At 43.3% G+C, this 17,746-nt stretch overlaps 1 protein-coding gene across 1 annotated transcript in view; it reads left to right on the forward strand.

Annotated features, from left to right (window-relative positions):
- The window catches only part of LOC137421138 (myosin-binding protein C, cardiac-type-like), a 146,710-nt gene that overhangs the window by 115,130 nt on the left and 13,834 nt on the right, over nucleotides 1-17,746 (forward strand). The window contains exons 20-23 of the mRNA XM_068106888.2: nucleotides 10,374-10,508; nucleotides 10,592-10,759; nucleotides 13,093-13,181; nucleotides 15,677-15,872. Of these exons, the coding sequence (XP_067962989.2) occupies nucleotides 10,374-10,508; nucleotides 10,592-10,759; nucleotides 13,093-13,181; nucleotides 15,677-15,872 (588 nt within the window). The remainder of the gene's footprint in view (nucleotides 1-10,373; nucleotides 10,509-10,591; nucleotides 10,760-13,092; nucleotides 13,182-15,676; nucleotides 15,873-17,746) is intronic.

Here is a 17,746-nt window from a genome sequence, read left to right on the forward strand (position 1 = left end):
TCCCAGGATGCCAAGCGGAGGCCGTCTGCACCTGTGCGGTGACTCAGTAGCGTGGTGTGGTTGTTTTTTTATGCCACCACCCCCGAAGGTGGCCAGTGGCATTATGTTTTCGGGTTATCCGTCCATCCGTCCATATGTGTTAAACCTCGTTTTTCTCAGCAACCACATGTCTGATTGAGACTAAACTTTCAGGGTAGGAGCGACACCCATGCAGAATGTTTTTGTGATATTTGTGATATCATACATCACGTGGTATGGCAGCCATCTTGGATTAAACGCAAATAATTAAAATATATATTTCTCAGAAAGCACTGAATGGAAAGATTTGAAACTTGGCACATTGTCAAGTTCTCCCAATGGGGAACAAAACCATGATAATGATGTCATCATTGATGACGTGGTATACCAGCCAAAAATGTTTTAATGTTAAATGCCTTATCTTACTATAATTCACCAAATGTCCGTCTGTCTGTCTGTCTGTCTGTCCGTTTCCAGGTACCGCAAAAACGACTGAACCGATCGCAACGATATTTTGGGTGGGTAATCCTGGGACTCCCTGGAGTAAAATAGGCTACATTGTTTTTCAAATTTTTCAAATTTTACAGTTTTTCAAAACACAATGGAATAATATTTACCGATATGAACAGTGATGTGGCTTTTATTGAAATTCTACAAATACTGTTTAGATTTTGATGAGAATTATGAACCTGCCGCGAATGCGGAAGTGGACAGATTACGGCAATGCGCGGGTTTGATAATATCCCAATACAACCATCATTCAATCGTAATGTTAAATCGTTAAACGTTAATCGTGTTAATCGTTTTGTGAAAGTATCAATTGATGATTGGAATTGAGTGAATACAATTACGATTTTGAATTCGTAATTGTATTCACCCAACCGTACAGAACTTCACATCAGGATTTAAATATTTGTTTATGTCACGAATGTTGTTAAAAGTTTATTTTTTATATTAATGTTATTTAATTTGTGATTGGAGTTATGCTGTTTGGAATGACAAAAGAGATATCGAGTTGAAGTGAATGACGGAATGCCGTCACGGTTTTACGTTCCAAGTGTGATATTCGTGGATCGCCATATGCAGATTCGCCATTGACTGGGAATGGAACACACGTACCTGTTTGTTTGCGAACGGGTACGTTTTTCATGGAAGTCCTTCACAAACTTGCTGTCCATGTCTGACGTGCGACTGAAGGTGCCACAGGAATGTGGAATTTATTGGTTTCATGCTTTAGCATTCGCTGTTTCTGCATTGTCTGTTTGCTTCTGGCCTCCCACCTGTGCGGAGCACGGGTACCTCCCTAGTTCTAAAAATCTGAAATTGCATGCACATGATCTATCACACATTTGTATTGAAATATTAAATTTATGACATCATAGGTCACATGGTTTTGCAGCCATATTGGATTTAACCTAAAAACATTTTTTTTTTAAACATCTCCTCCCAAACCACCAAATTTATTGACTCAACACTTTACATGTGTCATGGACTAGGCATGGCAATTAAAAGTTGATCACGAAAACGTCATTGGTCACATGGTTGGCAGCCATATTGAATTGAAGGAAAATATTAAATAATTATATCTCTGAAACCGCTTACGCTTTCGATGGGAAATTTTACAAATGTCATCTAACACCATTGTCTCATATAGGTTGAAAATGATGACATCATAGGTCATGTGATTTGGCAGCCATCTTGAATAGAAATGCAAACCCTATCCGATCAATACGAAACTTCACAAACGTGATCCCCTACCCATACATATGCAGAGTGTACATTTTTCATGTCATATGTCACGTGGATTGACAGCCATCTTAGCTTGAAAGCCGATATTTGAAAATATTGTTACGGTTTTGCGCACCCCTCCTTCCCTTACCAAGGGGAGATTAAGCCCATTGTTCTCCTTGGGTCGTCGCAACCGTGAGACTTGAGTCGCCACTTCCGGTCGGATGCGGGACAGGGTTTCGGGACAATGTTCGCACGTAGCTTAGTACCTACGCCGCCGCGGAAGCGGGGATCAAGTCTCGCACGAACCACGCGTAATTTGAGTGCACCCGAGCGGATGGTGCACCACGTGGTCCGTGCAATTACCTTGTTATTGGAACCCGATTAGAGCGATATAATTCGTACCACGCTTAGTCAATAGATGGAAATGACAGGAACGATCAAATAGAAGGAAGAACACAGGTTTATTTGCAGCTATACAAGGTGAAGAGACACAGAGCAGGCACTTAAGCAGTCTTAGCTTATGCCCCAGACAATGAGCCCGTTCACACTCACAGGGGGAATGAAGGAAGGATGGTTCATGCGCTGAACGTGCCGGCTTTGTTGTTCAGGAACAGCTCGCCCGGCGTGGCCCTCTGCGGTTACAGCACGTCCCTCGATGAAGGCAGGCAGGCAGGAGGGATCCTCGCGGCGCGTATCTCGAACAAAGGCAGGCAGGTGAATATGCGCGTCTCTTGCCCGGCTCGGCGGTTCTTCACAGCGCGATTTATGCAACGGCGCGCTTTCACTCTCGCAACTCAATTCAGGATCTGACTCAAGCTCAATTCAACAGAGGACCCCAGCCCATGACTTTGGTTCAACACCGCGCACTCTCAGAACTCTCAACTCTTGACTTGGTTCAGCGCACCTCTCCTCAGAACTTGTAATTCAACACTGCACTTCGAACTGATAACTCAAGCTCATCACTCAGCGCAGGTCCTCCTCAAACTGTTAACTTGTACAGCGCAACTCTACTCAGAACTGGCAAGCGCCTCTCCCCATAACTTGTTCAACACCGCGCACTCTCAGAACTATTAACTTGGTTCAGCACAACTCTCCTCAGAACTCGTCTCAGCGCACCTCTCCTCATAACTCGTCTCAGCGCACCATTCCTCATAACTGGTAAGCGCCTCTCCCCATAACTTGTTCAACACCGCGCACTCTCAGAACTCTTAACTGAGGTGGGGGCTTTTGGGCACAGGGTTATATTGCCATGCCCTGGCCTGCCTCAAATGTTCCAAACCACGCCTTTTGCCGCAGTGCTAAGCCAATCCCCTCGAGCCCTGATTGGCGGCTCATGCTTACCGGTCACTCCCACTTCTCCTGTTCCGCCTCCTTTCGGCTTGCCTCGACTTGTCAGGCCGGCCTCGTGGTAATTTGCGCCAAAACTCAAAGCATCGAGGCGGCATTGAAGCATTGGAAGGGGTCCTAACTCTCATTATCTCTGCCATCAAACCCCATCATGCATCTCTGCCATCAAATCAAATGGACTCCTCCGACGACCCAGGTACATTCACCGTGGCTCCGGTCGTAAGTTTGTATATGTACAATCAGGTCACTCCATCCCCGTCCTCTGGTCGGCTCAGCGCACTCCCACTCATCGTCCCAGCGCACCTAGTCACGGCAACGCACAAAATCGCATCTCCTGCCTGCGAACCCTGGCTAAATCACCTGAATTCATCCCCGCTGTTCAAAACAACATCAAGCTCACCCTGTTCAACACCCGGTCCCTCAACAACAAATGCCTCATCCTCAACGACTACATCCTGGATAACAAACTGGACTTTCTCTGTCTCACCGAAACCTGGCAACAACCACTGGACTACTACACGCTCAACCTCACCACACCCAATGGATATTCCTATGTCAATAAACCACGCTCGGAGGGCCGAGGTGGTGGAATTGCCGTTATCCACCGTCAAGACATCAGGACCAGCCTCATCCCCATCGCCTCATCCTCATCCTTTGAACACCTGGCTTTTAAACTCTCTGGTCGCACGCAGTCAGTCATGGCTGTCGTCTACCGCCCTCCCAAACCACACCCATTATTCCTGTCTGACTTCTCCTACTTTCTGACCCAGCTATGTTCCCTCTCCCCCTCAATCCTCCTCCTTGGTGATTTCAATATCCACATGGACTCCACTGACTCCACAATAACTACTGACTTCACTGATTTACTCACCTGCTTTAACCTCACTCAACATGTCAACTTTCCTACGCATATCCGTGGTCACATTTTGGACCTTGTCTGCTCCACTGGATTAATTTTGCACCATCTCTCTGGCTCTGACCTCACCCTCTCTGACCACTTAGCCATCACTATGACCATCAACATCCCCACCCCAACACCAAGACATTATCGCACTATCAACTTCCGTAAGCTAAACGCTCTTTCACCTACCTCATTCTCATCCACCCTCTCTGAAAAAATTGTCCACTTCTCCCTTCATTGACCTCCACACCCCTTCCGACCTCACTGACTACTACAACCACACTCTCTCCTCCTGCCTTGACCAGCTTGCGCCTGTAAAAACCAAAACAGTTTCTTTCACCCATTCTGCTCCCTGGTTTACCCCTGAACTCCGCCTGATGAAAACTCGTGCTCGCCAACTTGAAAGACTCCGCAATAAAACAGGTCTCACAGTTCACTCCCAAGCCTACAAGGACCACCTACAACACTACAAAGATGCCCTCTCCCACGCCCGCTCCGCCTACTACTCTCAAATTATCCACTCTGGCTCCGGAAACCCAAAAGCACTCTTCTCGACAATAAACAAACTCCTCCGCCCCCTGGACACCACCACCCAGTCATTCACAGTAGACAACTGCATCTCCTTCCTTTCTTTCTTCCAACGCAAAATTGACAACATCTACAACAGCTTGACCACCGCCGCACCCGCTCCCCCTCCAACCACCTGCCCCCCCTTATCCTGCCTTCCCCTGTCTCAATTCTCCCCGGTCTCCCCTACTGACCTCTCTGAACTCCTCATAGGAATGAAAACTGCCACCTGCACTCTTGACCCCATCCCCTCCAGCTTTGTCAAGGCCTCCCTCCCTGCTCTCTCTCCACTTATCATTGCAACAATAAACTCCTCCCTGTCTACAGGCATCGTCCCACCATCCCTCAAAATTGCTGCTGTTACCCCCATTCTAAAAAAACCTGGTCTAAACCCTGACACCCTAAACAACTTCAGACCCATCTCCAACCTACCCTTTCTGTCGAAAGTTTTGGAACGCGCTGTAGCCACTCAACTCAAACATCACCTCTCTGCCAATAACCTGTATGAAACATTCCAATCCGGATTCCGCTCCAACCACAGTACTGAAATTGCTCTCCTCAAAATCACCAACGACCTTCTCCTCTCCTCTGACGCTGGCAACCTCAACATTCTCGTCCTCCTCGACCTCAGCGCTGCCTTTGACACCATCGATCACACCATCCTCCTCACCCGACTTGAATCCACCTTTAACGTTACCGGCACTGCCCTCTCTTGGATTAAATCATACCTCTCTGACAGACGCCAGTTCATCTCCATCAATAACTGCAAATCCCCCACTGCTCCCCTCCCCCAAGGTGTCCCCCAAGGTTCAGTTCTTGGCCCCCTCCTCTTCATCCTTTACCTGTCCCCCCTCGGTCACTTAATCCGCCGTCATGGTCTCCAATTCCACTGCTTCGCCGATGACATCCAGCTTTTCATCTCCACCAAGTCCGTCTCCACCGACACCCACTCTATCCTGACAAACTGCATCTCTGAAATAAAATCCTGGCTTCAAATCAATTTCCTCAAACTTAACTGTGATAAATCGGAAATAATCATCATTGGCCCAAAAACGCTCACCAAGTCCACCCATAACTTTGCCCTCAACATCGACGGTTTCCCAGTATCCACCTCCCCTCACATCCGGAATCTTGGCATCATCTTTGACCAAACCCTCTCCTTCGACAAATACACTAAACAGATCACAAAGACAGCCTTCTTTCACCTGAAAAACATCGCCCGTCTCCGTCCATCCCTCTCCTCCGTGGCTGCAGAAACCCTCATCCACGCCTTCATCACTTCCCGTCTGGACTACTGCAATAGCCTCCTCTATGGTTCACCCTCAACAATCGCCAATAAACTCCAATACATTCAGAACTCCGCTGCCCGTCTACTCACCCATTCACGGACCCGTGACCACATCACCCCCGTCCTTTACAAGCTTCACTGGCTCCCCATCTCCCAGAGAATCCAGTACAAAATCCTCCTCTTGACCTACAAAGCCCTCCATAACCTGGCCCCATCCTACCTGGCTGACCTCCTCGCCAGACACACTCCCACCCGCAACCTCCGCTCTGCTGGTACCAACCTCCTGACCCCCCCCCCCCATCCGGACCAAATTCAGATCCTGGGGGGACAGGGCCTTCTCCATCGCTGCTCCCACCCTCTGGAACTCACTACCTCACACCATCAGAGACTCCTCCTCACTCACCACATTCAAAACATCACTCAAGACCCACCTGTTCAGCACTGCATTCAACATTCAACCCACAGCATTTAACCCCTGACTATCACTTCTCCTTCTCCCTCCTTTTGCTTTAAATATTTCCCTATTGATTCTTGTCTTTTTGCAATTGTTGTTTCCATGTTTTGTTATGCATTATGTTTTGCACTCTGTCAAAGCGCCTTTGGGCTTCATGAAAAGCGCTATACAAAATAAATGAATTATTATTATTATTATTATTATTCTACTCAACGCAAAACTACACATAGGAAAGGTCTACGCTTACACTGACTAAGAAATAACTGAACTATGGCGAGGCTACGTGTTGTAGTGTGACTAAACTATGAAGGGAAATTAACCTTTATTTGTAAAACATAAAACCGCAACAATATGTTTCCTAATATCGTTGTCCTAATGTCCTAAGATGTCTCCTAATGTCCTTGTAATCATCTAACCGTGCACTGAAGTCTCCTCATGTCCTTGTAATCATGTAACTGTGCACTGATCTTTCTTCATGTCCTTGCAATCATGTAACTGTGCACTGATGTCTCTTAATGTCCTTGTAATCATCGAACCGTGCACTGATATCTCTTAATGTCCTTGTAATCATGTAACTGTGCTCTGATCTCTCTTCATGTCCTTGTAATCATGTAACTGTGCACTGATCTCTCTTATTGTCCTTGTAATCATCTAACCGTGCAATGAAATCTCCTAATGTCCTTGTAATTATGCAACTGTGCACTGATGCATTCTAATGTTCATGTAATCATGTAACTATGCACTGACGTCTCCTAATGTCCTTGTAATCATCTAACCGTGCAATGAAATCTCCCGATGTCCTTGTAATCATCTAACCATGCACTGAAGTCTCCTAATGTCCTTGTAATTATGTAACTGTGCACTGATCTCTCTTAATATCCTTTTAATCATGTAACTATGCACTGATCTCTCTTAATGTCCTTGTAATCATGTAACTGTGCACTGATCTCTCTTACTGTCCTTGTAATCATGTAACTGTGCACTGATCTCTCTTACTGTCCTTGTAATCATGTAACTGTGCACTGATCTCTCTTAATGTCCTTGTAATCATGTAACTGTGCACCGAAGTCTCCTAATGTCCTTGTAATCATGTAACTGTGCACTGATCTCTCTTACTGTCCTTGTAATCATGTAACTGTGCACTGATCTCTCTTACTGTCCTTGTAATCATGTAACTGTGCACTGATCTCTCTTAATGTCCTTGTAATCATGTAACTGTGCACTGATCTCCCTTAATGTCCTTGTAATCATGTAACTGTGCACTGATCTCTCTTACTGTCCTTGTAATCATGTAACTGTGCACTTATCTCTCTTAATGTCCTTGTAATCATGTAACTGTGCACTGAAGTCTCCTAATGTCCTTGTAATCATGTAACTGTGCACTGATCTCTCTTACTGTCCTTGTAATCATGTAACTGTGCACTGATCTCTCTTACTGTCCTTGTAATCATGTAACTGTGCACTGATCTCTCTTAATGTCCTTGTAATCATGTAACTGTGCACTGAAGTCTCCTAATGTCCTTGTAATCATGTAACTGTGCACTGATCTCTCTTACTGTCCTTGTAATCATGTAACTGTGCACTGATCTTTCTTCATGTCCTTGTAATCATGTAACTATGCACTGATCTTTCTTCATGTCCTTGTAATCATGTAACTGTGCAATGATCTCTCTTAATGTCCTTGTAATCATGTAACTGTGCACTGATCTCTCTTAATGTCCTTGTAATCATGTAACTGTGCACTGATCTCTCTTACTGTCCTTGTAATCATGTAACTGTGCACTGATCTCTCTTACTGTCCTTGTAATCATGTAACTGTGCACTGATCTCTCTTAATATCCTTGTAATCATGTAACTATGCACTGATCTCTCTTAATGTCCTTGTAATCATGTAACTGTGCACTGATCTCTCTTAATGTCCTTGTAATCATGTAACTGTGCACTGAAGTCTCCTAATGTCCTTGTAATTATGTAACTGTGCACTGATGCATTCTAATCTTTTTGTAATCATGTAACTGTGCACTGATCTCTTTTAATGTCCTTGTAATCATGTGGCTGTGCACTGATCTCTCTTAATGTCCTTGTAATCATGTAGGTGTGCACTGATCTCTCTTATTGTCCTTGTAATTATGTAACTGTGCACTGATGCATTCTAATCTTTTTGTAATCATGTAACTGTGCACTGATCTCTCTTAATGTCCTTGTAATCATGTAAATGTGCACTGATCTCTCTTAATGTCCGTGTAATCTTGTAACTGTGCACTGAAGTCTCCTAGTGTCCTTGTAATCATGTAACTGTGCACTGAAGTCTCCTAATGTCCTTGTAATCATGTAACTGTGCACTGATCTCTCTTAATGTCCTTGTAATCATGTAACTATGCACTGATCTCTCTTAATGTCCTTGTAATCATGTAACTGTGCACTGATCTCTCTTAATGTCCTTGTAATCATGTAACTGTGCACTGATCTCTCTTAATGTCCTTGTAATCATGTAACTGTGCACTGATCTCTCTTAATGTCCTTGTAATCATGTAACTGTGCACTGATCTCTCTTAATGTCCTTGTAATCATGTAACTGTGCACTGAAGTCTCCTAATGTCCTTGTAATCATGTAACTGTGCACTGATCTCTCTTAATGTCCTTGTAATCATGTAACTGTGCACTGATCTCTCTTAATGTCCTTGTAATCATGTAACTGTGCACTGATCTCTCTTAATGTCCTTGTAATCATGTAACTGTGCACTGATCTCTCTTAATGTCCTTGTAATCACGTAACTGTGCACTGATCTCTCTTAATGTCCTTGTAATCATGTAACTGTGCACTGATCTCTCTTAATGTCCTTGTAATCATGTAACTGTGCATTGATCTCTCTTAATGTCCTTGTAATCACGTAACTGTGCACTCATCTCTCTTAATGTCCTTGTAATCATGTAACTGTGCATTGATCTCTCTTAATGTCCTTGTAATCACGTAACTGTGCACTGATCTCTCTTAATGTCCTTGTAATCATGTAACTGTGCACTGATCTCTCTTAATGTCCTTGTAATCATGTAACTGTGCACTGATCTCTCTTAATGTCCTTGTAATCATGTAACTGTGCACTGATCTCTCTTAATGTCCTTGTAATCACGTAACTGTGCACTGATGTCTCTTCATGTCCTTGTCCAAGTGTGTGACATTCATGTACATTGTACATATTCCTGTTTGAACCTCAGATTGCTGTTTTAAACTGAAATCATTCTTCATAACCTAAAGCAAGTTATGTTTCCACGTTTCTAATGGACTCACAATAAGAAACATTTCCAGCCATCCAGGCTTTCCATCCCAGGCCTTCCTGAGGCATTTAGCAGTTGGTGATAACTGCAGGATGGCATGGCTGGCATGCAGACAGAGCTGTTGGAGCAACAAATGCCAGTCGAGCCACTGGAGAGGACATGCCCAATATGTCTCAGAGATTGGAACCTTCATGGACACGTGGAATTCCAACAATGTTCCACTCCAAACTGAGTGGTTCCTGAAGGACAACGATCAACGATAGACATAATTAACCCCAGACATAAGTGTACCTCGTGAAACTGCACAAAGGCCTAAGTAGCACTACATTGTACTACAATTAGCAGCACAGTATATAAGGGAATTTCATGAATTCGTGGTTTAGAGATACTGCAGTGCTCCCTCCCCATGCATCCATGATTTTCCCCTTTATTGGTTTTTCATTCATTTTCTCTGGAACCACTTGAGCGATTTGCCTGAATCTATCAACACAGGAGTGCGTACCCATGCGTAATTTTTAAACAAAGTTCCACGATTGTTTGGGAATGCTGATCGCATTTTCCATCCAATATCCATTTCTGTTGGCATAGGTTGCAGTGTGTTCAATGTATCAGGAATATTCGGCTAAAACCTCGCTTCGCTCAGTCGAATAAACCTAAAAACCGCAATATGGCATCTGGTATGACTTTCACCCACAATAACATCCCAACCTCTTGACCATGCAGGAACAGGCTCTATCCATTGACTCGTTCTCCTTATTCTGTCCATTCCACTTGGTCCTCCCTGCTATCAGACCCACCTGGACAACCGACTGGATTGGCTGTTGAGGATGTGAGCGATGAGAGTGTCACTCTGAGATGGAAGATGCCAGAACAAATTGGAGTGACGGGTCTTTTGGGATATAATGTTGAGTATCACGTGGATGGAGGTGAGTTCGCTTCTCAAAACCAAATGGGTGTGCACTCTTTAGTTATAATACGGATGTGTGAACGCCCTGTTTTGTGTGTACAGGGGACGAATGGAAAGAGGCCTGCCCAGGTTTGGTGACACGTACAAACGTGTGCGTGTCGGGACTAGCCACTGGAGCACGCATGTTCTTTCGTGTATGTGCTGTGAACGCTGCAGGACCAGGACCTCATGGCTCTCTGTCCCAACCGGTCACTGTTCGACAGGTCGTTGGTGAGATCTTATTTCCATCATCTTCTTCATCATCATCATGTATCCCATGAACAAGCAGGCTGCTGGGGGCTCCAATGGTCGCATGTGCACATTTCCAAGGACAAATAGACACGGTTGTCCCCATCTTCTCTGCAGGCCTGGTTGGAGCAGGAATTGGTAATTAGTTCTGGGTACCAGGTGATAACTCACCTACATTCATCAAAAGTACCATTCATGGGATCTTTAACGTCCACTAACTAATGCCGGCAGATGGGACATCCGGATTAATGTCCATCCAATGGACATACACCTTGTGATGCAACACTGTCTATGTATCACCAATGTGACAGTTTATAGTCAGGTCGGGAATTGAACCAAGACTAGGCGGCTCTAAGCTAATTGTGCCGCCATCAACAAACAAATTGGGTCAGACAATATTTCTACACGAGCTGAAAAAAGAATGACATCAAGATATAACGTCATTTGCATTTTTGAGACACAAAACCCATTTATCTTGTAACTGTACATGTTTCTCACCATGACATCATTTACAGTGCGGCCTTCAGAAAGTATTCACTACCCTTGACCTTTTCTCATTCCATTGTTACAGTCTGAATTTAAAATGGATTAAATATATATATATTTTTCTGATCTACACAAACTATCCCATAATATCAGTGTAATTTTATTTTATTTTTTAGAAATTTTTACAAAATATTTTTTTAAATGAAATCCAGAAATATCTCATTTACATAAGTATTCAACCCCCTGAGTCAATACTTTGTAGAATCACCTTCGGCAGTGATTACAACTTCGAGTCTTCTTGGGTTTGTCTGTATCAGCTTTGTACATCTGGATTTTGGGAGTCTCTCCCATTCTTCCTTTCAGATTTGCTCAAGCTCTGATAAGTTGGATGGGGAGCGTCCGTGAACAGCAGTCTTCAAGTCTTTCCACAGATTCTCAATGAGATCCAAGTCTGGGCTTTGGCTGGGCCACTCAAGGTCTTTCACGTTCTTGTTCTCAAGCCATTCCAGTGTTGCTTTGGCTGTATGCTTGCGGTCATTTTTCTGTTGGACCGTAAATCTTCACCGCAGTTTAAGGTCTTTTGCACTCTGAAGCAGGTTCTTCTTCTCAGGGATTTGCCTGTATTTGGCTCCTTTCATTGCTCCCTGTAGTCTTACAAATTCCCCAGTCCCTGCCGCTGAGAAGCATCCCCATAGCATGATGCTTCCACCACCATGCTTCATGTTAGGGACGGTGTTAGATGGGTGATGAGCTGTTCTTGGTTTCCGCCAAACGTAGGGCTTTGTATTCAGGCAAAAGAGTTCAATTTTCATCTCGTCAGACCATATAATATTTTCCTCTTGCTCTCAGGGTCTTTAACGTGCCTTTTTGCAAACTTCAGGCATGCTGTCATGTGTCTTTTTCTCAGGAGTAGCTTCCGTCTGGCTACTCCCGTAAAAACTACATTTGTGAAGTGCTGCAGAGACTGTTGTCCTTCCGGCAGGTTCTCCCATCTCAGCCAAGGAACTCTGTACTTCTGTCAGAGTGGTCATTGGGTTCTCGGTCACCTCCCTGACACCAAGGTCCTTCTTGCCCGGTTGTTCAGTTTGGTCGGATGGCCAGCTCTAGGAAGACTCTGGGTAATTCCATATTCTTCCCATTTTCTAATGATGGATCTCATTGTGCTCTTGGGAACTTTCAACCCTCTAGAAATTGTTTTATACCCTTCCCCAGATCTATGCCTCCTCACAATTCTATCTCGGAGTTATACGCACAGTTCCTTGGACTTGGTAGAGTTTCTGCTGACAGGCACTGTCAACTGTCGGATCTTATATAGAAAGGTGTGTTTCTTTCTAAATCATGTCCAATCAATTGAATTGGCCACAGATGGACTCCAATCAAGTTGTAGAGACATGTCAAGGACGATAAAAGGAAATTGGATGCACCTCAGCTCAATTTGGAGTGTCATAGCAAAGGGGTTGAATACTGATTGACTCAAGACATTTCAGCTTTTCACTTTTTAATTAATTTGTAAAAAATAAAAAAAATAAAAATCCACTTTGATATTATGGGATATTATGTGTAGATCAATGACATAAAATCTCAATTTCCAAGCACTTTGGAGTCCGATTGTTTATAGCACCATTTACACGTTCAGGAGAAGGCCATTGGTTTGATCCAAAGTCGGTGACATAATAATCCAGTCGAGACAGCATCATTGCTCTGTGGGAAATTTTGCTTTGAATGCATTTGGGGTGAAAGTGCAGGTTGGTAAATAGTTTATTGGGACAAAAAGGTGTGGTTTCATGGTGTTTTTTGGTGTAGTGAGTGGTGGTGTGTTTCACTCCCAGAACGGCCACGAGTGCTGCTTCCAAGAAACCTACGACAAGGACTCACCAGGAAGGTCGGAGAGACGGTCAATATCGTCATCCCTTTCCAGGTGAGTATCCCTAGTACAGCATAGGAAGCCAAAGCCATAGGTGTTGTCGTATGAACTTCAGAAAGGGTTCAGGAGAGCGAGGATGACCGGATGTTGAGAGATTGTATACTTGGTATTAGGGTTCAGGAGAGCGAAGATGACCGGATGTTGAGAGATTGTATACTTGGCATAAGGGTTCAGGAGAGTGAGGCTAACCGGATGTTGAGATATTGTAGAATGTACTTGGTATTGGGGTTCAGGAGAGCGAAGATGACCGGATGTTGAGAGATTGTATACTTGGCATAAGGGTTCAGGAGAGTGAGGCTAACCGGATGTTGAGATATTGTAGAATGTACTTGGTATAAGGGTTCAGGAGAGCGAGTCTGACCAGATGTTGAGATGTTGTGGAAAGTACTTGGTGTAAGGGTTCAGGAGACCGAATCTGACCGGATGTTAAGATACTGTAGAAAGTACTTGGTTTAAGGGTTCAGGAGACCGAGTTTGACCGGACGTTGAGATACTGTAGAAAGTACTTGGTGTAAGGGTTCAGGAGAGTGAGGCTGACCGGATGTTGAGATATTGTAGAATGTACTTGGTATAAGGGTTCAGGAGAGCGAGTCTGACCAGATGTTGAGATGTTGTAGAAAGTACTTGATTATAAGGGTTCAGGAGAGCGAGTCTGACTGGATGTTGAGATATTGTAGAAAGTACTTGATTATAAGGGTTCAGGAGAGCGAGTCTGGCCGGATGTTGAGATATTGTAGAAAGTACTTGGTGTAAGGGTTCAGGAGAGCGAGTCTGACCAGATGTTGAGATGTTGTAGAAGGTACTTGATTATAAGGGTTCAATAGAGTGAGTCTGGCCGGATGTTGAGATATTGTAGAAAGTACTTGATTATAAGGGTTCAGGAGAGTGAGGCTGATCAGAATTGGAGATATTGTAGAAAGTACGTGGTATAAGGGTTCAGGAGAGTGAGGCTGATCAGATGTTGAGATATTGTAGAAAGTACTTGATTATAAGGGTTCAGGAGAGCGAGTCTGGCCGGATGTTGAGATATTGTAGAAAGTACTTGATTATAAGGGTTCAGGAGAGTGAGGCTGATCGGATGTTGAGATATTGTAGAAAGCACTTGATTATAAGGGTTCAGGAGAGCGAGTCTGGCCGGATGTTGAGATATTGTAGAAAGTACTTGATTATAAGGGTTCAGGAGAGCGAGGCTGCTGGATGTTGAGAGATTGTATACTTGGCATAAGGGTTCAGGAGAGTGAGGCTGACCGGATGTTGAGGGATTGTAGAAAGTACATGGTATAAGGGTTCAGGAGAGTGAGGCTGATCGGATGTTGAGATGTTGTAGAAAGTACTTGATTATAAGGGTTCAGTAGAGTGAGGCTGATCGGATGTTGGGATATTGTAGAAAGTACTTGGTGTAAGGGTTCAGAAGAGTGAGGCTGACCGGATGTTGAGATATTGTAGAAAGTACTTTGTGTAAGGGTTCAGTAGAGTGAGGCTGACCGGATGTTGAGATATTGTAGAAAGTACTTGGTGTAAGGGTTCAGAAGAGTGAGGCTGATCGGATGTTGAGATACTGTAGAAAGTACTTGGTGTAAGGGTTCAGGAGAGTGAGGCTGATCGGATGTTGGGATATTGTAGAAAGTACTTGGTGTAAGGGTTCAGGAGAGTGAGGCTGATCGGATGTTGAGATATTGTAGAAAGTACTTGGTGTAAGGGTTCAGTAGAGTGAGGCTGACCGGATGTTGAGATATTGTAGAAAGTACTTGGTGTAAGGGTTCAGTAGAGTGAGGCTGACCGGATGTTGAGATATTGTAGAAAGTACTTGGTGTAAGGGTTCAGAAGAGTGAGGCTGATCGGATGTTGAGATACTGTAGAAAGTACTTGGTGTAAGGGTTCAGGAGAGTGAGGCTGATCGGATGTTGGGATATTGTAGAAAGTACTTGGTGTAAGGGTTCAGGAGAGTGAGGCTGATCGGATGTTGAGATACTGTAGAAAGTACTTGGTGTAAGGGTTCAGTAGAGTGAGGCTGACCGGATGTTGAGATATTGTAGAAAGTACTTGGTGTAAGGGTTCAGGAGAGTGAGTCTGATCGGATGTTGAGATATTGTAGAAAGTACTTGATTATAAGGGTTCAGTAAAGTGAGTCTGACCAGATGTTGAGATGTTGTAGAAAGTACTTGATTATAAGGGTTCAGTAAAGTGAGGCTGACCGGATGTTGAGATATTGTAGAAAGTACTTGGTGTAAGGGTTCTGGAGACCGAGTCTGACCGGATGTTGAGATATTGAAGAAAGAACCTGGCGTAAGGATTCAGGAGAGCGAAGCTCAATGGATGTTTAGATATTGTCGAGAGTATTCCAATGGATGTGTGTTTAGGGGATCTACACCATGAAAGTGTGTGTGTGTGTGTGTGTGTGTGTGTGTGTGTGTGTGTGTGTGTGTGTGTGTGTGTGTGTGTGTGTGTGTGTGTGTGTGTGTGTGTGTCGTGTTGATGGACACGTCCAGGGAAAGCCACCTCCTTCTGTCCTTTGGGAGAAGGATGAGCAACCACTGGACTCAAGTGCTGTGAGTGTCAGGAATGGGGAATCGGACTCCATCCTGTACATCCGGCACTGCGATCGTGCGCACTCGGGCCTCTACTCACTCACACTCAAGCTCGAGCAGCTCACTGATCAAGCCACAATCAACCTGCAGGTCGTTGGTATGGGATCCATGTGTATTCCTCAACTCAAGAGACGATGTAGTTGCTTGTTTACATACGTCACCATGATCGTAGATCTGGTATTGTAGACTATTTGGCTTTGCTCACCCAGTCTGGTGAAGCCACCGTTAACGTTCTGGATCAAATGTTCTTTCATAGTTATGAGGTTGAGGATCCTGTATTTAATGTAACCCGTGTAACTATGCTCGTTGAACCTCTGGACTCCCTAAAATATAAATCATGGAATATCAAATAATGTATGACAACTGTAGGTAGAAATGTATCATTTAAGGTATTGTCCTCAGGTTGTCCTGTTTGCTATTCCACGTTGAGGAGATGATGCTTGAATCCCAAGTTGGAATACTGTAGAGTTGTCGTTTTTTCTGCTAATGTCCCTGTAGTCCATGTAAAGTCCACCAATGTGGCTTGTAATGTCCCTGTTGTGCATATGATGTGTGTACCAAGTCCCGCATGAGATCCAAATGCTGTGTTTGCAAGTAGGCATGACCACGTTTAACCGGTACGCAAGATAATTGGGGTTGGGTGGGGTGAATGGGGGTATAAAATATGATGGGTAGGAATGGGGTGATGTGAGGTGGTGTTGCACCTCCTGCTTGGAGATCTGGAGGGTAGAGTGGTATTGAACAGCCTCAGGGAGGTTCCACAAACGAGAGAAAAGAGGAACAAAACAAGTACAGATACATTCAAAGTACACCGCCCCCATGCCAAATAATTAAATATCCTACAGCGCGGCATTGCCGGGGTGGCTCCGGCGCCCGGCAATACCGCAGTGCAGCTCATAGAGGCTGCATTGGGAAGGAGAGGTGTACACTAATTGATTGATTAATTGTATAATTAAAATCAATAAAAGATTATCACGAAATATTTTCTTAATCAATTGGCTAATAGCATAAGTAAACCACTAGTGCTTCATCCGAAGATGTATCTTTTAGAAATTTAATTCAATAAGTCATTAATAAAAAAATAAATAATTAATTGATTAATCAAGAAATAATTAATCGATTAAATGATTAATCAATAAATCAAAAATATCCTTGATAGCCACATCACTTGGTCATTGTCATGTCCAAATATTAGCTTCCTAGCTGAAAAGGTGCCTGAGATATTGGCCAAATGAGAAAGAAAATAAATAAATGATTAATAATGAAAATAAATAAATAATAATCATGAAAAAATTAAATTATTAATCAATTCGGTCACAGAACACAGCAACCACCACCATTTCATCAGAATGTGTAACTTAAAAAAAAAAATTGAGTCATTAATCGAATAATTAAATAATTTATTGATGAATTGATTAATTGATGAATCAATAAATCAAAAATATCCTTGATAGCCACATCACTTGGTCACTCATGTTCAAAGATTAGCTTCCGAGCTCAAAAGGTGCCTGAAATATTGGCCAAATGAGAAAGAAAATAAATAAATGATTAATAATGAAAATAAATAAATAATAATCATTAAAAAATTAAATTATTAATCAATTCGGTCATAGAACACATAAACCACCACCATTTCATCAGAATGTGTAACTTAAAAAAAATGTTTTAGCCATTAATCGAATAATTAAATAATTAATCGATTAATTGATTAATTGATAAATCAAAAATAGCCTTTGCAGCCAAATCACCTGGTCATTGGCATGTCCAAATATCAGCTTCCTAACTCAAAAGGTGCCCGAGTTAATGGTCAGAAGAGAAATGAAATTTGATTAATTAAATAAGTACTTAATTAATCGCTAATAATTAAATAACTCCTCAATTAATTGATTATTCAAAAAAAAAAATACCGTTTTTGACAAAGGACTTGCTCACTATTGTGCCGAAATTTCAGCTTCCTAGCTCAAAGGATGG

The sequence above is a fragment of the Myxine glutinosa genome, chromosome 1 (genome assembly GCF_964187855.1).
Source record: "Myxine glutinosa chromosome 1, kmMyxGlut1.1, whole genome shotgun sequence".
Classification (NCBI taxonomy): Eukaryota; Metazoa; Chordata; class Myxini; order Myxiniformes; family Myxinidae; genus Myxine; species Myxine glutinosa.